This window comes from Aulonocara sp. 'chitande type north' Nkhata Bay, linkage group LG18, assembly GCF_057382095.1.
Source record: "Aulonocara sp. 'chitande type north' Nkhata Bay isolate Kocher_YH1m ecotype deep benthic linkage group LG18, A_spYH_male_GT1.1, whole genome shotgun sequence".
Classification (NCBI taxonomy): domain Eukaryota; kingdom Metazoa; phylum Chordata; class Actinopteri; order Cichliformes; family Cichlidae; genus Aulonocara; species Aulonocara sp. 'chitande type north' Nkhata Bay.
This window is the reverse complement of record NC_141361.1, coordinates 26,391,182-26,414,057: the sequence shown is the minus strand read 5'-3', so window position 1 is coordinate 26,414,057 and position 22,876 is coordinate 26,391,182. Positions and strand designations below refer to the sequence as shown.

Genomic DNA, 22,876 nt, shown 5'->3' with positions numbered 1-22,876 from the left:
AGAAATGATTGAGCTTCAGAACTTTAATATGCATAGGAATAAATCTTTAGTTAAAAAAAGGATCCAGTAGGTGCTAGGAGTGTTAGCCATAGTTAGCATATTACTTAGTGAGCCGCTGTGCATCAATAAACTAAATCTGTGATTTAAAAGTGTCATTTCTAAAGTGCAGCTTTTATTTTTTTTCTGTGCTAATGCTGAACACTGCCTTCGCCCTTCAGTTAGAGTAAATACTAAACTGTATTGTAACAGAAGCTCAGTTAGAGCTGTGAACTTCATCTGTGGCGTTTGCTAGCAATAGCTAGTTTGCTAATAGTAGCACCATTAGCCACAGTAGCAGGTTTTTTTGGTTAAACTGGAAAATTTCAAACAATGAATTAAAGATGTGTGCTGCCTGTTATTTTTTGTTCAGCAAGATAATCTGTATAAATGAACACACCTTTTATTATTTTTTTAAGCAAAAATTGAATTAGTTAATGTTATAAACATACTACCACTAATCTCCTGTGTTAAAACATTTCGAGTTTCACTTGTTGGTAGATGTTTACTCTCAGATATGTCATGGGTGTAGCACCGTGATGTTACTTGTTTGTCTTGTGCTCCACTACAGGTTACAGAATACATGCCCCAGAATGTATTTTGTAACGTATTCCGTTACGTTCCTCAATGAAAGTAACGTATTCTGAATACTTTGGATTACTTTATATATTATCAAACTTTTTACAACTACATGAATGTACTATTGCTGTGTGATTTATTACTATTACTGAAGGTTACTTGCCATACCAATACCAACTAGATTTTTAAATCGTGATATAAAATGAGTAACAGTAGGGTGGACATTAGGTAAGGCTGCACTTTTTGCTGCGATCTTGTATTGAAAACTATTCCACGCGTATATAAAAAAGGTCCGCGGCTCCGAACCGTAGTAAAGGCACCTCTGGCTAATACTTCGGATTCCGTGTCGGGCTCGTAGCCGAGAAATAGCTTTACTTTGTTGTCCGGATATACTTTCTAGCAAGAGAGAGGCGTTGCAAGGCTGCTCCAACGGAATTTATTGTTTCGCAGAAAAACACGAACACAGTGTACATTCGAGTCTTAATAGCTTACTTACAACTGGGTTACACTGCCCATGAGGCTACATTCTTTAGGGCTATGCCTGTAACACTCTGCCTATTGCCTTCATGTTAAATAATTTTTTGAACAATAATTTTTAAAAATATTTTTTTTAACATCATTATGCGGGCTGCAAGTAGAGGTGACATGTGCTGCGAGATTGAGACCCAGGCATTAGAGCCTCTGCGTGTTTTGTTTGGGTTTTCACCGGCGTGAAATGACCAGAAATAGAGAGAGGGGACAAAAACAGAGAGAGGACAGCCTAACATATGAAACAAGAAAAGACCGCAGTTTAATCCATTTACTTCAACAAAGTAACTGTATTCTGAATACCACCTTTTTAAACGGTAACTGTAACGGAATACAGTTACTCATATTTTGTATTATACTTTATGCCGGTACATGTATTCCGTTGTTGGGGTAGTAGTGTATTACTCATGACTCATTACATTTCTTAAAAGTAATGCTTTGTGCTATCTAATTACTTGTTGGAGAAAGTAATTTGTTACACTACTTAAACCTGCTACATTAATCCATGTAATAACTTAAAATGCATTATCACATAATTACCACATAAAAACCCGAGGCTACACCTCCATACAGCAACACAAATCCCCATCCTAATGAAGAGACATTAACTTTCTATTAGTTTTTATGCATGAACAAGAAACTAACACCACAAAGCAAAGTTGAAACCTAACCCTAAGAGACTTTAAAGGGATCTCCACAATTGCTACTTTAGAATTATCTATAAGGAGATATCAAGGCTAGAGTGCTGGAAACCCGAATGCTCATCACCGCCTTTGTTACCTGTTGAAGTTCAGGGTCTGGCTGCTGGGCTGTGATCAGCACTTACTCAGCTTTAACATCATTATGGGTTCTTGGCTAGCTTTGTGTTAGCTTACTCTCTGTGCACACACTTCCAAGGAGTCGATGTTGTGTTAGCGTTTGTTGCTGTCTGGGTTACAGTTTGCATTTCACCATCACGATGTTGTCGCTTCATGCAATAAAAAATTTAATTAAAAAATTAATGCCCATACAGGGAGTGCAGAATTATTAGGCAAGTTGTATTTTTGAGGAATAATGTTATTATTGAACAACAACCATGTTCTCAATGAACCCAAAAAACTCATTAATATCAAAGCTGAATGTTTTTGGAAGTAGTTTTTAGTTTGTTTTTAATTTTAGCTATTTTAGGGGGATATCTGTGTGTGCAGGTGACTATTACTGTGCATAATTATTAGGCAACTTAACAAAAAACAAATATATACCCATTTCAATTATTTATTTTTACCAGTGACACCAATATAACATCTCCACATTCACAAATATACATTTCTGACATTCAAAAACAAATCAGCGACCAATATAGCCACCTTTCTTTGCAAGGACACTCAAAAGCCTGCCATCCATGGATTCTGTCAGTGTTTTGATCTGTTCACCATCAACATTGCGTGCAGCAGCAACCACAGCCTCCCAGACACTGTTCAGAGAGGTGTACTGTTTTCCCTCCTTGTAAATCTCACATTTGATGATGGACCACAGGTTCTCAATGGGGTTCAGATCAGGTGAACAAGGAGGCCATGTCATTAGTTTTTCTTCTTTTATACCCTTTCTTGCCAGCCACGCTGTGGAGTACTTGGACGCGTGTGATGGAGCATTGTCCTGCATGAAAATCATGTTTTTCTTGAAGGATGCAGACTTCTTCCTGTACCACTGCTTGAAGAAGGTGTCTTCCAGAAACTGGCAGTAGGACTGGGAGTTGAGCTTGACTCCATCCTCAACCCGAAAAGGCCCCACAAGCTCATCTTTGATGATACCAGCCCAAACCAGTACTCCACCTCCACCTTGCTGGCGTCTGAGTCGGACTGGAGCTCTCTGCCCTTTACCAATCCAGCCACGGGCCCATCCATCTGGCCCATCAAGACTCACTCTCATTTCATCAGTCCATAAAACCTTAGAAAAATCAGTCTTGAGATATTTCTTGGCCCAGTCTTGACGTTTCAGCTTGTGTGTCTTGTTCAGTGGTGGTCGTCTTTCAGCCTTTCTTACCTTGGCCATGTCTCTGAGTATTGCACACCTTGTGCTTTTGGGCACTCCAGTGATGTTGCAGCTCTGAAATATGGCCAAACTGGTGGCAAGTGGCATCTTGGCAGCTGCACGCTTGACTTTTCTCAGTTCATGGGCAGTTATTTTGCGCCTTGGTTTTTCCACACGCTTCTTGCGACCCTGTTGACTATTTTGAATAAAACACTTGATTGGTCGATGATCACGCTTCAGAAGCTTTGCAATTTTGAGACTGCTGCATCCCTCTGCAAGATATCTCACTATTTTTGACTTTTCTGAGCCTGTCAAGTCCTTCTTTTGACCCATTTTGCCAAAGGAAAGGACGTTGCCTAATAATTATGCACACCTGATATAGGGTGTTGATGTCATTAGACCACACCCCTTCTCATTACAGAGATGCACATCACCTAATATGCTTAATTGGTAGTAGGCTTTCGAGCCTATACAGCTTGGAGTAAGACAACATGCATGAAGAGGATGATGTGGACAAAATACTCATTTGCCTAATAATTCTGCACTCCCTGTATGTTCAGTCCTCAAAAGCTGTAAACCGCTTGTTACCTCTTCTCTTAACAGTAACTGACGTAGATTTCTTACTGAAACATAGTCTTTCCGGGCAGCTTTGACCTGCCATGTAGTTAAATTTCTTGGGAGAAAAGATATGTGGAAGGTTAAGTGTTAAGAGGGACTTCCAGTCATGTTGTAAGATAGGATGAAGATTTCCCACAGAAGTCTAAATCAAGCTTAAAGTATTACTTTCCAATGCGTCACACCCAAACCCTGGATGTGATACAACAACCAAAAAAATATATGGAAAAATATGCCAGGGCCTTCCTGGACAGACAGGAGAATTGTGGGGGGATGACCAGTGCCCCCCCCTGAAACCACCCTTGGTGGCGCCCCTGTCCTGAAGGTTGAAATCGATTGAAAAGAAGATACTTCACAAAAATTTTTCTAGCAATTGCTTTAATCATTAACAGCAGCAGTAAAACAAGAAAAGTCACGATGCAAATCACAAAACATTTTTCACTTTTTAGGTAAAAGCTTCATCAGTGCAGCCTGCAATTTGCATTTTTTGCTGTCTATATGTTGTGTTGCTCTTTTCACAGTCTCACTACAGCTCAGAGTGTAGTTGGACAGTGTTTTTACACATGTCTGTCGCTTCAATTTCTAACTACGACTGCAGCAACATAGTAGTGGCCAAAGAAATCGCAAGGAGGCTTTTTCCACCCAGTCATACACAAGTGTTTGTCATTGACCAGCCTGTAGGCCTGCGTGACTGGAACTTGTTCGCTTGACCCTGCATTGTCCAAATGACAGTCAGGTTAGTCAAGTAGTTAGAGGTCATGTGTCTCCAAAATCTCACTATTTTGATGCCATAGTTCGAACAGTGCTAACAGTGCAAACACTAACAAGCTTGTTCAGCAGCTGCTTCTATAAACTGTATTAATGCAACTCCAGTATTCGGTGGATACAGTTATAACAAAGAGGGAAACTATCCACAGAGGCCCAAACTGTTTTGTTTTTTTAATGCCAGGCTGTAAACATGTGTTTTTAATGCTGTAAAGTTGGACATTTTAACATGGGTGTCTATGGAGATTGAGTCACTTTTAGAGCAAGCCTCAAGTGGCCATTAAAGAAGCTGTAGTTTTTTTGGCTCCTCTGTGTTGGCTTGGGTTGGTTACAGTTTCAGAATACACAAGAGGGGTATTAACTTGGATTTTTCTATGTTGTAGTACAAAACGTGACTACCACTAAAGCTTGCATTAACTGCAGACCGTATTTCAGTCGTCTCACAGAAAAAGCCCAATAAAAAAAAAAATCTGCTGACTTTCAGATAAAGGAGCCAGGGGAGGAAAATGCTAAGTCATTTTAAAATTTTAAGACCTACTCCTGCTACACTGAATATCAGCACAGGTTTGATTCTTTCTTTATGAGTTCATCTTCAGCTGTATTTGTTTTAAAGAACACTTATCGTCTGAATTTAAAACATAACAGCAATTTTTGTTAAACACCAAGTACTGTGGTCACAAGTGACACTTCCAGGATAATGTTATATACTAAAAAGAACTACAGACTCTTTTACTGCCTACGTAATCACTGTTTACAAACTGTAAAAGGGTCTATAACACTAAAGCTAGAAGAAAATTGCCAATCTTCAGCTAGCAATGGCTCATTTATTAGTAATAAAAAAACCAGCTGGTCAGACCAGGGATGTCAAACTCATTTAAGTCCACAGTGTGTATGTCCTCCTTCACATTCTCCAGCGGACCGGATGAGAGTCTTCGCCAGGCCAATTCTGGCCCCCGTGCCGTATGTTTGCCACGCCTGTAATAGACTAAAGAAAGCAGCAAGAGCAAAACTTATTAGTCTGTTAGAATAAAAAGAAGGACTGGCACATCCACGAATAATGAATTCATCCTTTAATCCCTAAGAAGAAGATTATGACACGACATTTTTTCAAAGTATGATATTAGTTTGTGAAGCTAAGCGAGGATAGAAAGATGGAGACACATAACCCTGCTGCACTAATATTTAATATTTATGTTTTTCCTTCAGGGCCAGGCAATGTCACACACTGTAACTTCCCAGCACAGCTCAGCCAAGGTGGAGGGGCTGCGGGCTGCCACGCCCTACGTGGTGCAGGTCAGAGCACGCACCGTTGCTGGGTATGGACGCTACAGCAACCCCATGGACTTCAGCACCAGCCTCCACAGTACGGACTCGTTCTCTCCCACTTTACCGTCTGTTCCTGATGATCTGCTGCAGCGGTTCTCTTAATGAGGGTTCAGACTTGATAGTTTTTATGGCTGCCCTAATTGGTAGCCATTATGCATGCAGCGCGAGCCACCCTTTAATCTCTCTGCTGTTATGCATTCATTTGTGTGTCTCCGTGGCCCAGGTGACCCTCAGAAGTCCGTGCAGGACCAGCTGCCTCTCATCATCGGCTCGGCGTCCGCGGGTCTGGTGGTCATTGTTGCCTTGGTGGTTATCGCTGTTGTCTGCCTTAAGTAAGTGTTTGATTTTCATTACCGACAGGCTGAACTACATGTTTTCACTTTGTCCGTTAGACTTTGAACAAAGACGCTCATTAAATTTTAACATGCTCTCAGAGGATGTAAACTGTTAGCCGCTACAAATCAGCTCCAAAAGAGGGGAAACAAAGAAAGGAAAAAGCAGATGTGCTGCCAGGAGTTTCGTCCTCAGCCTGTGATTATCTGATAGCGCAGTTAGACGTTAGCTTGATTCACTGTACCTGGAAAGCTGGCCAGGGCTGATTATGTCAATGTGACTTTTCTCATGTGCTTCTTGTTTACAGGAAGCAGCGCAGCGGGTCAGAGCTGGAGTACACTGAGAAACTGCAGCAATACAGTAAGTTTATGTGCTGAGCTTGGAAACCGTCTCCTCTGTGCTACTTTTGCTCATGCCAGCACAGTTAGCCCACTGATTCAATCAATTATCCAATCACCTGTTTGAGGCAGGAAAACACTTCCCTGTTGTCTCGGAGGAGGTCCGAGCACACAGATCATCTGAGTTGAAGTAGATACGTGCGCAGCGGGAAATAATTCCACACTGGACGAGGAGGGGCTGCCCACACACTGAAATGTAAAATATTTGTTAATGCAACATTTTTCCGAGGTCTTTGCTTGATGAAATTTCAGTCTGCGGAAAGTCATTTGTTTGGTTTCTATTTTTTCCCCCTGAAACACACATGGCATGAATTGCAAGCTCCCCAATGTCATTCAAGTTCTCCACTTTTCTGTCTGCCTGTGGACGGGATGCTGTCATTTGAAGGCCAAAAATAAAGCAAAATGAATTGTTTGTTAACTATATTTTGTTTTGATAGGTTTGATAGATTCTAATGCAAAACATCAGCCTCGCTGCACAGATCTTAATCAAGGCGCTATCAGTAGGAGAACAGGACTAAGAATCTACTGCTGTGCTGTGAGTCTCTGTCTGAGCACAATAGTGTCACTTGCAGTTATTATAAACTAAACTCAGTGATTCAATTTTACCAAATCACAACAGCAGTCGCCTCAAGGTGCTTTATATTATAAATTAAAGACCCCCCAAATCATACGATGCCCTATGAGCCAGCACTTGGCAACTGCGGGAAGGGAAAACTCCCTTTTAAAAGGAAGAAAATGTCCGGCATACATCTGCCATGACCAGTTGGGAATGAGTGGAGGAAAACAGGATAAAAGACACGCTGTGGAAGAGAGCCAGAGATGAATAACAGCTAATTATTAAATGCTGAGTGGTGGATGCGGTGGCGGTGGCTCTGCCTCCCAGTCTTCTTTTAAATACCGTAGGAACCACAAGCAAACCTTCAGTCTGAGAGAGAAGTGCTCTCAGGATGGCACTATAAGGTCTCTGAAAATAACATGTGGTGTGATTATTAAAACCTTGTATGTGTCGAGAAGGAAATTACACGATTAGGCCTTAAATTTTGACCTGATCCTGGGATTAACTCACATGTGGGCAGATGCCTACAATTTCCTACATCAGTGTAAATGTTCATGTAGGAATTAAGTGGATTTTTCCGTGTTTTATATCTTATGTTCTGTTTTTGTATGTTAGAAATCTTCTCACTGCAGCCATATTTCGATTCACTTATTCAATATGTGGCCACTCTGTAAAAAATGTCCACTCGTGCATCAGAAGAAAAGTCAGACCGATCTTTAGGATTAGGATTTATCCTTTTCATTACACGAATGCTGAATCTCATAGCAGTTCGCCACAAAGTTGTTGAGATGAATCAGTGTGGATTCATCGTCTGGCTTTGCTATCCGTGGATCAAACACAGCATAGCTAGGAACATGTCTTATTTATACTGCAGCATTGATTTCACTCATATTATTCAGCCGTTGCCGTATTCAAAGCTTTGCTTTTAACAGATGAACTCATATGAACGACATTAAAGATGCAGATTTTTTCCATTTTTCTCTATTTTTTAGTTTCTCCGGGGGTCAAAGTGTACATCGACCCTTTCACCTACGAGGACCCCAATGACGCAGTCCACGAGTTTGCCAAAGAAATAGACATCTCCTGTGTAAAAATAGAAGAAGTCATCGGCGCAGGTAAAGAACCCTGATGGTTTTTGTCCAAGTGGACAGAATAATTTACCTTTATTAAACATTTATTTGAGCAAGAGTATGCCATCAAGGCCGGGCGCTGCTCTGTTAGAGAGTCCTCTGTGGGAGAGCAAGGTTAGGATTCAGAGTGCACATGAGAGCTGTGGGTGGGAAGGACTTCTCTGTAGCTCTCCGCCCCTCCTTCCTTTATTTCTTTCTTTCTTGTCTTTCCAGCAGCATGTTGTGTCCTAACTTCACCTCAAATGACAGTCTGCTCCCGCTCGTTCAACCTTCCTGTCTTCTCTGTCTTTCCTTCCCTTGTAAACATTCGTACTCAGGCACCAAATGCAAAACCCTCAAGTACCTCGCCCACCCTCTGTCTCCCTGCACCCCTCCCAGGTTGCACACTCGATCTATACCAGTCACTCCCTCTCTCCCCAACATCTTCGACCCCTGACCCCACTAGCGACCCCCGTCTTCTCTTTTCTAATTCTCTCCCACAGTCGAAGTCGACCCTCAACTCACTCCCGAGTCCGACCAGTAACGCTTCCTCTCCCCGCACTCTCCCTGACGCTCTCTTTCCCGCCACCCCTCCTCCCCGTTCATTCCTCTGCTCACTCAACCCCTGCCCACCTCCATCACCCCCCACCCCTCCTCTCGCCACCTCGTTCTCCTCGCTCCAGGTGAATTTGGCGAGGTGTGCCGCGGGCGTCTCAAGCAGGCCGGGCGCAGGGAGATGGTGGTGGCGATCAAGACGCTGAAAGCCGGCTACACCGAGCGTCAGAGGCGGGACTTCCTCGCCGAGGCCTCCATCATGGGTCAGTTCGACCACCCCAACGTGATCCGTCTGGAGGGCGTCCTGACGCGAAGCTGCCCCGTCCTCATCATCACCGAATTCATGGAGAACGGAGCGCTCGATTCCTTCCTCAGGGTAAGCTTGGCGGGAGGCGTGCGCCGCCCAACACCTCTGACAGAAAAAAGATTGCTTTCTGTTTGCATCAAAGCTGAGAGGAACACACACACACACACACACACACACAGTCATTCACGATACCTCTGGGTTATCAGAATGTTTTACTCTCTGTAAAACACCCCGAGGCTCTTTACTTGCTGAGTGATAGAGATTAAATGCGCAATATAACGCCTGGAGACAAGCATAGTGTCTCTGCTTGACGTGACTGAGTGATGCTGACAGGCTCTTCCCGTGCACAAACTCCTGGTGGAAAACTGTCACACACGCAGACCTTTGGATAGGTTTGCTTCGGTGTATTAGAGAGTCTTTGTACCACCGCAGAATACATTAGTGATCAGAGTTTTTGGTTCAGACCACCTACACAAAACGCTGAACAAAGGCGGGATGAGAAATGAGGTGTCACAAGGTACATTTCCAGCTGCGTGGGGACTATTACATGTCATTTACATCCAATAAAATGTGTTTTCTTGCGTGGCTGTACTGTGAAGAAGACTACTGCAGCTTTTTGACTAAATGACAATTCTTCATGCTTGCGATGAATAAATGCTCTGATGCTGGTATTAATAGCAGTTTTCGGGGGATATTGTTAATGATATTGAAGAAAGGCGACACTGACCAGCTTGTCGAGCTGGTTTCGGTGGGTTTGATGCCTGGTGTGATGTCGGTTCTCTCTTAAAGAGAATTCGTCACACAGTTTAAAAAAGTATTGCTCAGTACTTTGTTGAAGCTGCTCAAGGCCACTCTTGGCTGTGTGCTCAGGGTTGTTGTTGTGTTGGAACATGAGCCTTTGCTCCACGCTAAGATCCAGAGCGCTCTGGAGCAGGTTATCATCTAGGCTGCATATCTCTGCATTCATCTTACCCTTGATCCTAACTAGTTTGCCACTTCCTGCTTCTGAAAACCTTCCCTACAGCACGCCACCATGCTTCACTGTAGGGATGGTATTAGCCAGGTGATGCTTAGTTTCCTCCAGATGTGATGCTTGGCATTCAAGCCAGGGGTTCGATGTTTGATTCATCAGACCAGAGTATTTTGATTCTCATGGTCTTAAAGCCCTTCGGGTAACCTTCAGTCTCGCCACTCTACCAAACAGGCCTGATTGGTGGAGTGCTGCAGAAAAGGTCCTTCTACCCCAATCGCTCGGACTGGTCAAGTGGCCAGATCTAAGAAGAATTTCAAACTTCTCAATACTTCTCAATGCAGTACTTTTAATACTTATGTACATGTTAATATTGTGCATTTCAAACAAAATAAAATAATCAAAAATTTCACTTTTTTCAGTTTTCAGGATGTTAATTGTTAAGCACAATTTGATCTCTTTTTAAAATCGTTCTCAATTCAAAGCCTTTTGGACTTTAGAGTGCTAATATATTTGTTTTAAAAAGAAGCGGTTTGACGTGGTCCTCTCTGACTCTGTGAAAGATCTATCGGAGTTTACAAGGATTCATTAATTACCTGAAAACCAGCTGATTTATCAGCAATAAGAATAATAGCTGCAGCTCCACACGAGAGCCCTCACTTCCTTTTCTCGATCAGCGGGGAATTAATCAGTTTTGATAATTATTTGTCGAGATGGAATAAATGATAAATATTCATCAGTCGTAGCTTCTGAGATTTAATCACTCAAAATCTTGTTCCTTTTTTACGTTTAGTCGCTGTGTAACTAATTAATAACATTTATAAATGTTGTCTGAATAAGTAGCTTTACAGAAACCGCTGACATGAGGGGCAAGTTTACCGTCGTATTGGCGATGAACGGCTGGCTCTAGTTGATTTCCACGCTTTTCTCCAACCAGTCGGTAGAGACCGACTTATTCATCTGAACTTAATATGTTTGGTGACACTTTAACGGTTCTTTAAGAGTGGGTTACTGAGCTCAGCTAACCTCGGCAGTGCCAGAAATTAGCGAGCGGGGGCTAGCTGGTTTACATTTCGATACAGGGAAGGGGGCATTGGGCGGTGACAGCCACACTCCAATATGATTGTGACACCACGAATGCTATCAGACCAGAGTGCTGTTAAGCTTGCATTACCCAACATCTAGATCGGACTGATAACACTGATATGATATAAATATGCTGATTTTAGATTGTAAATCTACTAATATATGATGCTGTGTTATTATATATAAAGCATTTCAGCAGGGTATCGGTGATTAAACTCCTGTCCAGCTGCCACATTAAACCGATGTGCACATTAATGAGTCAATAATTTAGGCAAATCATTAAAATACTTTAGATTTACTTTGTGCAGCAGCACTTTTTAAGTACATGAACCTGAAAATAGTGACAAATATCTTCTAAACCTCTTGATGCATGCTCAATCATCCAGGTATGTAGATCTCCAAAAAGTTGATTCTGTTCATCTGGACGTAGCGTTTTGTGGGAGAAACGTTTCATCACTCATCTGAGTGACTTCTTCAGTCTCAGCTGACTGCAGGTTTCCCCAATCTTATAAACAGTACATTTGCATAATGACTGAAACCAGTCCACTGAAGGAACAATGGGCTGGGAGGTCAGTTCCTTGATCTTAATTATGCAAATTCTCATGACCATTGATCAACAACCACTGATCAGTGGTCATGAGTACCATTCACAGAGAGTTGGGGAATTAAGGAACTGACCTCCCAGCCCATTGTTCCTCAGTGGGCTGTTTATAAGATTGGAGAAACCTGCAGTCAGCTGAGACTGAAGAAGTCACTCAGATGAGTGACGAAACGTTTCTCCCACAAAACGCTACGTCCAGATGAACAGAATCAACTTTTTGGAGATCTTCTAAACCTGTTCTTTACAGTCTGTTTTTCAGAATCAAAGGCTCTGATTTCTTTTCTTTCTCTCAGTTGCTCAGTTAAAATAACATTTGTTGGTTCTAATCTTAGTTATCAAGTAATCATCTGTATCATTACTGCGGACGATTTCAGATGTTTTTATGTATAAAATCTTTGGGTTTTAGGATATATGTTTTTATTGTATTTCGTCATTTTTATTCGTTTGTCAATCATCAAGCCAACTCGCCGTCTCCTTTCTAAGCATTTTGGACACTTTCACAATTTTCAAGTTAATTTTCAATTTATAAATAATGAACTGATAACGCCAACACTCATTATTTGCAGCTCCACATCTGATAGTGCAGCCTGAGCTTTTTTTTTCCCTCCTTCTCACCCACTCCTCTCAGCCAGCTGTCCTACAGATAACAGAAAAGTGCCTGCTCTGTGCTCTCCTCACCCCCGCTCTCTCGCCAGTGTCACACTGCCTGTGACTCAGAGGAACTCAGAGTCCTGCTCTAACAAGGAAACTATTGAGTTAATGCACACACACACATGTGCACGCACACATGCACAAACTGTCCAAGCGTGTCACCCGCAGTGGAGCTTCAGACTCCCCCCCGGACATGTGGACATATGCACATGTAGAAAACTTTATAGAAACACAGAAATAACACACATGCACTCATGCCACCGTGGCTTTGAAGGCCTGCTATGAATCACGGCTGTTTACACATCCATCCATCCCGGCTTGTTTGCCTGTCAGACTTCATTGGAGTGTGCAGACTACAAGGCAGGATGTTTATGGGTTTGCGATGGCACGTCCTGTGTTCTTTGCTTTCTCATCGCGGAGCCAAAGAAGGAATTGATTATGTCGAGAAAAAAATTCTTATTTTCCCCACCCCTGTGACTCCCTTCGCTCGGATTAGATATTCAGGTCATGAGAGAAAACCTCCCACCGTAGCTTCGTTCAATTTTGCAGAAATTTCAGATCATTTTTTAACTGGTTAATTGATTAGTTTTAGTTCAGCTCCCACACATCAGGGTACACGCGCCTTCGCGAGTCAGGAGCGCTGATTTATTGCGATCTCGAGTATGTGACACGCGTCACAAATGCGGAGAATTGTAAATTAAACCCTGAAAGCCCTCATCTAAGATTACTTTCATGCTTCTCAAATGTTGCACGAGAGGGCAAATCTCTGCTTCTCGAGGACTTTGCCCTTTTTACAAATGATCTTTGAGCAACATGACATAGTGATTTTGTTGACGGGCTGATTTTATTCTCATGTCAACAGGAAGAAGAAAAAGCAAAGCCATGTTCAGCCTTTAACTGCTACTAGTTTGTCAGTCAGTGAATGAGGGGGAAATACCTGCAGTGGTCTGGTTTTGATTGCAGTGTTTTGGCTCCCATTATTATATTGTTTTGTTGAGTCAATGGCGAGCCATACCAGCTTTAGTATGACAGTAAAGACTCTAATTAATCAGCTAATTGGACAGCATGCATGAAAAGGTCAGCTGTCAGTGACTGTCAGCGGGAGCCATGAAGCACTATGACAGATGTCATGTTTACGTGGCCTCGGTGACTGATCTCCTGCCTCTGGTTCTCCTCTTATCTCCCGTACTCGCCCCTATCATCTGTTTCAACACATCTTTTCTCTTTCTCATTTTCCACTCCCTGTTCATTAACCGCCTCCTCTGCTGCACCCTCCCCGCTTCTCCCCCTCTATCTCTGACTGTGTGCATGTGTGTTTTTTTTTCCTTGCTTGCAGCTGAACGACGGGCGCTTCACAATGACACAGCTGGTCGGGATGCTGCGCGGCATCGCTGCAGGCATGAAGTATCTGTCCGACATGAACTATGTTCACCGAGACCTCGCCGCCCGAAATATCCTGGTCAACAGCAACTTGGTCTGCAAGGTCTCCGACTTTGGCCTGTCGCGCTTTCTGGACGACACCTCCGCTGACCCCACTTACACAAGCTCTCTGGTTGGTCAAATACGCGTGAATGTGTGTGCCGCTGTGCGTTTGTGTACACTGTGCTTGTTTAATTGGGCGTCTTAATTCGATCCCCACTCACTTGTTTCACATGTACACATAAATGCATGTGTGACTGTTCACGTGTGCCAATATTTACGTTGGCGCGCGACACCATCTGTGAAATTTGCATTTGCTGTTTGTTTTTTTTGCATTTGTGTGCTGCTGCTTGTGCCTGCGCTTATAGGATTGGAGTATCTTTCAGAGTGCTGATACCATCCCCCTCTGTCTGTGTGTGCAGGGCGGTAAGATTCCCATTCGGTGGACAGCACCAGAGGCCATTGCCTTCAGGAAGTTCACCTCTGCCAGTGACGTATGGAGCTACGGCATCGTCATGTGGGAGGTGGTCTCCTATGGAGAGCGGCCATACTGGGACATGAGCAACCAGGATGTAAGTCAGCACAAGAGTCTCACGAGAAAACGTATATCTATAGCCTGAAAGCTCATGGAAGGAGTTTCATGTCTAAGTTTAGGGCCGGCTGAGAGTTTCTCCAGGCTGCTGTGGCTTTGATTTCCAGCGTGACATGTTGGACTCGGGCCTGTTCTGCTGTCTTTATCTCCTCACTGCAGATGCTGGTTGCAGCTGCGTGCCTATGTTCTAGTTTTTACCACCTTATTTACGGCCCTGGCCTGCCCACCCCCCTACAAATCCATACTGCAAAGCCTCCCTCCTCACACTTACAAAGGCATACTCAGGATTGGCTTTTTCTCTCCTTCTTCTTTACGTGTGTTGGTACCTGTAGGCTATCTGCACTGCACAGACATTGTAACTGCAGCAGTGAGCTCGAAGGAAAGAAAAAATAAATCTCTTGGTTCCTCCTCCCTGAACAAAGTACTGAAGCAATGTGTACACCTCCACTTCACTCTCTGAGGAATATCTGCTCTGTACTGAGCTTCAAAAAAGCGACTTATAACGCTGATACCAATAAAGCAAAGGAGAAAAAAAAGGATCAGAAATGAAAAATGGCAGTAATGTATGTATAACTTTCACAACAGAACCCACATGCAGTAATGAAAGCATCAAAGTAGAAGCCCACTATTGTTCCCAATAGCCTTTGTGCCACAGTCATCGCTCAATAAGCAACAGAGTCAACAAATACGAGATATAAACAGAAGTACTCGCAGACTTAGAAGCACGACATAAAAATCAAAGAAGAAGCGGCGGGAGACGAGAAGCGCTGCAGAAATGTTTTATTGTTCCCAAATGGAATTTTTTTATTGTTGTGGGGAGTTAAAACCCATACGCAGCTTACGGAGGCAAATGCAGTTGCTAGGCGAACTCGCATCCGTGAGCCAACGTGTTCTTCCTCCAGTTTATTGTTTCTCCCATCAATCATGCCAGTTCTGAAGTGACAAATTTGAGAATATTGTTTTTATAGTTTTGTTAAGACACTGAAAGAAAGATTGGAATGTGTGACAGCACGAGCTGAGGAACTGTCTAATGCAGGAGATAATACAGGAACTGCCGATTATTCTCACACCACAACAACAAAGGCCAAACAGAATGAGCATAATACGAATGATTCAGAGCCAAATGGTAACACTCTGTAGAGGCGCCACATGAAATTTGCCTAAATCCTTATGCACAGTCTTCTGGGTTGATATTTATTTAGCATAGCAAATTTCAAATGTAATCTTCATTTGAATGTGTTTGTGGCGGAAATGATTATGGACCAGAGTGAGACAGGTTTACAATTATCAGAAAGCTTGCCATAAAATGTGTCCAAATGTATTGGTGTTCTTTGTCTTCAAAGGAAATTTAATGATTTCAGAGACCCCTCAACTTTATCCCTTAATGCAATAATTTCTGAAAACTCTAAGATAGGTTTCCATTAAAATTTCTTACAAGTATACAAAGGATGAAGAGTAATAGCTGAAACAAGTTTCAGATTTCTTTAGCAAATGATCAAAAACTTGCAAAACAAATGGTATTCTCCTCTTAAAATGCTAACAGCCTAAACATTTTAAACATTATTATGGTGTATTCTTTCAGTTATCTCTTGTAGTACACTTCTGCATAGTACAAAATACTTTTTGCATAGTACATGAACAGGGTAGTGTTGTTTCAAATCCAAAGACGGCTAGTAATGCGCTTGTTGAAAATGGCGATTGTAGCTAATGACCATTATCAACATTAGCTGCTTCATTTTGCAGAACTTTACAACTCGTCAAGCCTCCGACCCTTTTTTACATCAAAGACCTAATCAAGACACTTCAGCATCCACAAACATCAAATCATGCCACAAGTATAACATTAATACCTGACAAAAACAAAAACAAAAACAATGTTAGCTAGCTTGCTAGCTAGCGTTGGCACTAACTAGCTAGCTAACTTTAGTGATGTCGGTGTACCCTCCCACTGGCTGAAAACTGGTTGATGGTCACATTTCTCCTACCTTGGAGACAGCTTGGCAAGCACTGAGGATGAAACATGTTTACACCTTAGTTTTTTACACCATCTTACACTTGTAATAAAACCCTTGTCAGTGTTGACATCAAATATACTATATTATTGCTTTTAGCTTCATTCAGTATTTAGTGGAGACTCAAACAAAATTACCTTACAGATACAAATTTTTGTGACCGTTAAGTTACGTGCACGGTTAAAATTATTTAAGTGCCAGACTTAGACAGACAATTCTAGTATAAACTTTTCTCAACTTAGAGCTGAGTGATTGAAGCGACTACCAATGAGAGTGCAGCATACTGGATATTGTAAATAAATGAGAGGATTACCATTCATCAGTCAGGAGTAAACTGTCAGCTTCAAACTCCCAACTCCCAACTCTTGATCGTGGCTCAAGAGTTGGGAGTTCGCCTTGTAATCGGAAGGTTGCCGGTTTGAGCCCCGGCTTGGACAGTCTCGGTCGTTGTGTCCTTGGGCAAGACACTTCACCCGTTGCCTACTGGTGGTGGTCAGAGGGCCCGGTGGCGCCAGTGTCCGGCAGCCTCGCCTCTGTCAGTGCGCCCCAGGGCAGCTGTGGCTACAATGTAGCTTGCCATCACCAGTGTGTGAATGTGTGTGTGAATGGGTGGATGACTGGATATGTAAAGCGCTTTGGGGTCCTTAGGGACTAGTAAAGCGCTATATAAATACAGGCCATTTACCAAAGTGATGCACAACAAGTGAAACACTCCCTGTGTGGACAAGCCAGTTGTTAAGATTGACTTCCTTTGCCTTCAGGTGATGACAGCAGTAGAGCAGGACTACCGGCTGCCCCCACCCATGGACTGTCCCATGGTGCTGCACCAGCTGATGTTGGAGTGCTGGATGAAGGAGAGAAACCTGAGGCCCAAATTCTCCCGAATCGTCAGCACTTTGGACAAGCTGCTTCGCAACGCCGCAAGCCTCAAGGTGGTGACCAGCACCTACTCAGGGTGAGTCTACAGTTAGGTCCTTGATTTGTTGCAGTGCATATTAAGTTGCATATTAAGGCAAACAGTCAATTCATCTTGGTTTGATTTGTCCAAAGATTTTTTTTTCAGAACTGTGCAGGTTGTTTTAGATTTTTCCCTTACAAAGTTTAATCTGGCCTTCTTGTTTCTTGTGTGTAACCAGTGGTTTGCACTTTGTGAATCCTCTATAGTGATTGAAAAAACTAGTTCAAGGTTGTTGTTTTTTTTTCCTTTTTTCTTTTTGATTTGTTTAGATGTTTTGAAGATGTTTCTGTTAACCATGTAAATAACTCTGCGATCATCCACTTTAGTTCACTTTTGGTCTTGCTGAGCTGACCAGTCTCTTCTTTTCTTTTTAAGAAAGTACCAGATTGTTTTTCAGTGAACTGATGGCTTCCCTCTCTTCCCTCTTAATGAACTTTGTTTATTATGTTTTCTTCATTTACCGTGAAATAACAAGGAGGGAACCGGTCTCACCCGCCTATTAAAACTGATTGCCAGTCAAACGTCCAATTAAAAATGTGGGGCTATGTATAAAAATGGCTGCAATTCCTGAACAGTTCATTCAAATATTTAGTAAAAACCTCTTGAATTAAATCTGAAAGTTTGCTCTTCAAATCTAACTGTATATGCAGGATAAATTTAAAGTAGATGTCCATGTGACATGTCAGAGTCGGGCTGATTTCAGTATGGTTTTTCTGTCGGTTATAGGAAGACAAGTAAGTTCGGTTAAATTTTCTCTTCCATCCAGAGATGGTATAGATCTGTTAGAATCACAGACTTAGATTACCTTGCTGGAAGGCTGGAGGTTTCAGACACTTTCCCACCACCCAGCAAGCACTTTGAGACAGAGTTTTCTCTTTTTCTAGCTAAAGATCAATGTTGAAGTTGAAGTTAATGTTAAAGTAGATGAAGAGAAGTTGCAAAGTGGATGGAGAGTGTTGCTTTTAGAAAAGTGTTGCGTCTCAGTCCTTTGTGGAAAGAGCAAAGCGCTTCACTGTCACCACCTTGGCAAGTTTGCCGCGAGATTTAGCAACTCTTCAGAGAAACTCGCTGAATTTACTTTTCTTGGTAGCTGCTACAGAAAAAATAAATAAAATATCAGTGGATTTCCATGCACAGGAAGTTCTAAACGAGTGTTTGGGGCTGCAAATTTAGAATCCAGCTCGTGTCCGTTTTGAGGATTCCTGGGTCACAGCAGCAGCAGCCAGAGTTTACAGTAAATGCAGAAGCATGGACTCTAATTAGAAATAATACCAGCTGTGTTGTGGCAGACTTGGCACCTGATGTATAACCGAGGCATAAAATGCTTTTGAGGTCTTTCTGCAATAAGAGCAGAAATAGTGCAAACACAAGGAAGCAGTGATGCAATTCCTTCTCTTTCACCTTGTGCGAAATTGTCCTCTGTAATGCATATGACGGCTGTGAAGTGCAGGATGAAGACTGGTGCAGGGACGAGCAGCGCCGCGCCTCTGGGTTGTGGGAATGAGATGTCACAGTAAAGAAAATTATGGCTGGCCTAAGGAAAGGCACAACAGGGTTCATGCTTGTTGGCTTCGGTTTTGTTTTATGCTTTTGGGGGACTTGGAGGATGCCTCTTTGAGCTGAAGGCCTTTGCGAGCAAACAGCGGACTCTGACATTTCCCGTGGACGTGTAAAGATTTCGCTTACTCGTAGGCGCCCGTCTTCGATTTCGAGCTTGTTCTCACTGTTGAATTTTAATGATTAGTACTTCTTTTAAGACGTACCAGATCCCTACATCTTAACCGATGCGTAACGAAACGAGCACACGTCCTCGAGCCCCTGCCTCTGACGTCGGCGATGGCACCCTGTTTCAGAGTCACATGAGGCAGAAATTGTACGCAGAGGATCCGGGTCTGATGCCAGCTTCTTGGCTCACAATTTCACTCTAACGCTGAGCCCCAAGGGCGATTCTTATGCCAGGATTTGGGCTCGGCGAAGCTAATTGTGTGTGGAAATGTAATGGCTGACCTCAGTTTAATTCCCCCTATACTTGGCTGGATGCTGGAATGTAGGTGATAGGACAGACAGCAGCCAGAGCTGCTGATGTGGAAAAGCAGGAGGTGATGAAGTGTGAGTAATAAGGGAGATTGAGGAGAAGCTAAAAGAGAGGAATGTGTTTAATTAGGTTGCTAATGAGCTTTTTAATGCATCAGGGGAGGGTGCACCCAATGCTGTGATGAGCAAATAGGAAGGCAATGGGTGTGTGTGTGTGTGTGTGTGTGTGTGTGTGTGTGTGTGTGTGTGTGTGTATGCATGTTGTGCTGTTGTTGTGTTCCGATGACATGCCAATGATTAATTTATGGCCTCATCTGTATGCAGCAGCTAGAGATATAGATGGAGAAGGAGCAGGAGGAAGAGGAGGAGAGGGAACGGATCATGTTGTCAGAGCATGATTTAGAGAGCGTCTCCCGTGTTTGCGCGTGCGCGCGCGAGCCGTCGGAACGCTCGCTGCTGCTCACCTGCCATTGGCTGCTCAGTGATGTCGGGGCAGATAACGGAGGGAGAGAGAGGATATGAGATGCGGCGCTATCTGTGGAGTATCTTGTGCCACGAGGGCCTTAAAAACAAGGACACTGGCCGAGGAACAAAGGACACTCGGAGGCTCGCGGGGCTTTTTCCAAGATAGCCGAGAAATGTGTTGAACTTTTATTAAAACTGGAAATGCGATGAATAGATTCAGGCTTGGCATTTGAGTTGGATGCTGTTTATAGCAGATGAATCTCCGGATCAGCAATTTTGAGCTCATTCTCCTGGCGCTGTATTTTTTCATTGTCCATAACCAGGAGATTTAAGTGTATAGACTCTGCAGAATTTAGCTACGCTTGACACCAAGATGGATTAGGCCTTTATCCACCTTCAGCGAGAGCACTTAGTGGCGCGATAATGAGTTGCACCTTTTGTTTAAAGTGGCCGTGAACTTGGCGCTGACCTGTGTGGCTTTGTGTTGGCAGGGACCTGCTGCGGCTGGGAGGAACGCTGCCGGGACACAACAGGAAGAGTCCGGACAACAGTCAGGAAATCATTCGGCAACAGATGAGCCAAACTCTCCCGATCAGGGTGTGAGCTGGAAGGACTAGCTAAAAACTACCTAAAAACTCTTGAGACGAAGAACTGATGTAAAATAAATTTAAAAAAAGAAGAAGAAGTAAATGAAAAGGATGGAAGCTCCGGCGACACAGCGAAAGAGGACCAATCTGGAGATTTCTTTCCCACTGGAGACTCAGTGTCTGTTTAAAGAGAACTCTCCATTCCAGTGTGTGTGTTCATTACTTGACACTTGTGGATTTGTGACTGTTGACATAAAGCCAGACTTCTTATTGCTCCCTCTCAGGTTGTGTTTGCATGTCTGCATGTGTTTTCTGCTGGTTGGGGAATCAGTCTTTTCCTTCTCTTCACCCTCCGACTGAGGACAGGGCGGGCAATTTCATGCAGATGATGCAACAGTGCCAAGATAAAGCAATCGTTTGCTTAAAACCAGCTCAAAGACAGCTGTGGACCATCTCTCCAATCAGCGATTCCTTTTCTTTTTAAAAGAAAAAAAAACCCAACCAAATATGTTCATTCATTTTGCAAATTTTATTATTCTTATTTTTTCCTGTAAAACAAGAAAAAAGAACTACACACTTTTCATCCGCTTCCTCTTAAAAACCGTCTTCCGTGTGTAACGGGAGACGTTACAAAACCTGTACAAAGCATCCGAGTCTTCACACCGTCTCTCTCTCGGTCCGAGGGGAGGCGTAGCTGACACTGTGCGGGACACGTCATGTGCATGCCAAAGTGGAAACGTCTTCACGAGAAAAGGATGAATAACGGTCCTCCTTAACTGTTGCTTTGTCGGCATCTTGCTGGATGGGCTTTAATGTCCACGTTTTTTCTTAATCTTGTTTGACTCACGGACGCATTGTTTTGAATGCTAACTTATTATCTGGCGAAGAGGTGATTCCTACCTGGACTTACCTTCTTTTTTTTTAATCACTTGTTTTCTGACATAAACAAAGCAGACAGACATGAATGGGTGAATTAGGAATCAATAGTTCTGCTCACACAGAGTACATTACCTTTAAACCCACTGAGCAGACATGTTCAAGGGCCTGTCTTTTCATTTTGTTTTTGGTTGTTGTTGGATTTGGGGATTTTTTTTTTCCTCAAATTAAAAGCGCCTGTGGTAATGCTGTGTTGTACATTAAACTCTGGTGTTGCAGGTCAGTGTGAATCTAAAAGGTCGTTATCCAGATGATAGCTTGGTGACCTTAATAGCGACCAGACCTACAAACACGGATGTAAAATCGACCGCTCGCTGGTTCATCTCTCCTCACGTGTTTTCTCCAGCACGCCGGCTCTCAGCGCAGTTTCCTATTAAAACGACTGCCTGTATATAACACTATATTTGTATTAGACCAACCTGCTCGGCATTTACAACTATCTGACCTGACTTTGGCCTCTCTATGACCCTCGTTTATATGCTTGTTTGTTTAATGTTGAGGAGCAGACAAATAGAGGAAAATTACAGTTAAATGGTCATTAAATATCTGAAACTATATGTCACGCTGAAAGAAAATGTGTCTGTTAGGGCAGACTCTTTTTTTTTTTTTTCCTGTGCAAGTAAAGGTGTATTAGATTGTAAAGAAGAAAAAAATTTGCCAGAAAAACTAGAACAAAAATAAGCATTTCTCTTTCAGTATTTTTACGATAATCATATGCAAATAAATTATTAAATGGATCTCTGGTATTCTCTTTGATTTCTCCGTGGGTTCACTAGGCCGAAGTTCCCGGCCTCCTCTCATCCAGCCGTGGGATGAAACTAGGCGAGAAGCGAGCGTGTTTTACCTCCTCGGTCGGAATATCACAGCGGCTTTGGATGAACTCATTAAGATTTAAGATTAATCAAAGCCCCGTCCGCACAGCTCGCCAATTAGCGAGACCACAGGACTATTCTGGGGATTTTGCAGTCTCTGTTGCTGCTGGAGAGGCTTCAAGGAGGCAAAGTTAATCTGGCTTCACACCAAATGTCAGCGTTATTTGGCTTTAATCTGTCTGCCAGGACACAAACCAGGTCCCTGCGTACTGCCGCGGTTGAGTGAAGCTGTCACCCGCTGTTTTTATTGACTGAGAGGAAGCTCGACTGTCGGGGGGTTCATACTTAACCATCTCTGACTCACAGCTCAGGCTGCTGCTGTATGATCAGCCACCAAAGGGAAGACTGCTGCCGTGTTCTCCACATGTTCTCTAATCATCTCTGCAGCTCCCACAGGATGTGCACACAGCAGTCAACACACAGCCCCGTGGCATTTATCAAGTGTGTCAGATTCTCAGGTAGAGAAGGTAGATAGATGCTTTGTGGTGGGGTTTTTATGGATACATCAAAAAAGGAAAAAAAAGAAATAGAAATGCCCGACCTTGGGGAGCAGTGTTCTGCACACGGGCCTGCAGA

General features: G+C 43.0%; 1 protein-coding gene across 2 annotated transcripts in view; it reads left to right on the top strand.

Moving 5' to 3' along the window:
• ephb3a (eph receptor B3a) overlaps positions 1-22,165 on the top strand; it is a 45,745-nt gene extending 23,580 nt beyond the window's left edge. For both annotated transcript variants that reach the window (XM_086273523.1, XM_086273524.1), the window contains 9 exons: positions 5,740-5,896; positions 6,083-6,191; positions 6,500-6,552; positions 8,139-8,261; positions 8,939-9,186; positions 13,762-13,977; positions 14,267-14,416; positions 17,210-17,403; positions 20,397-22,165. In XM_086273523.1, coding sequence (XP_086129649.1) covers positions 5,740-5,896; positions 6,083-6,191; positions 6,500-6,552; positions 8,139-8,261; positions 8,939-9,186; positions 13,762-13,977; positions 14,267-14,416; positions 17,210-17,403; positions 20,397-20,508 — 1,362 coding nt within the window. In that variant the 3' untranslated portion in view covers positions 20,509-22,165. The remainder of the gene's footprint in view (positions 1-5,739; positions 5,897-6,082; positions 6,192-6,499; positions 6,553-8,138; positions 8,262-8,938; positions 9,187-13,761; positions 13,978-14,266; positions 14,417-17,209; positions 17,404-20,396) is intronic.
• Positions 22,166-22,876: the final 711 nt, after the last annotated feature.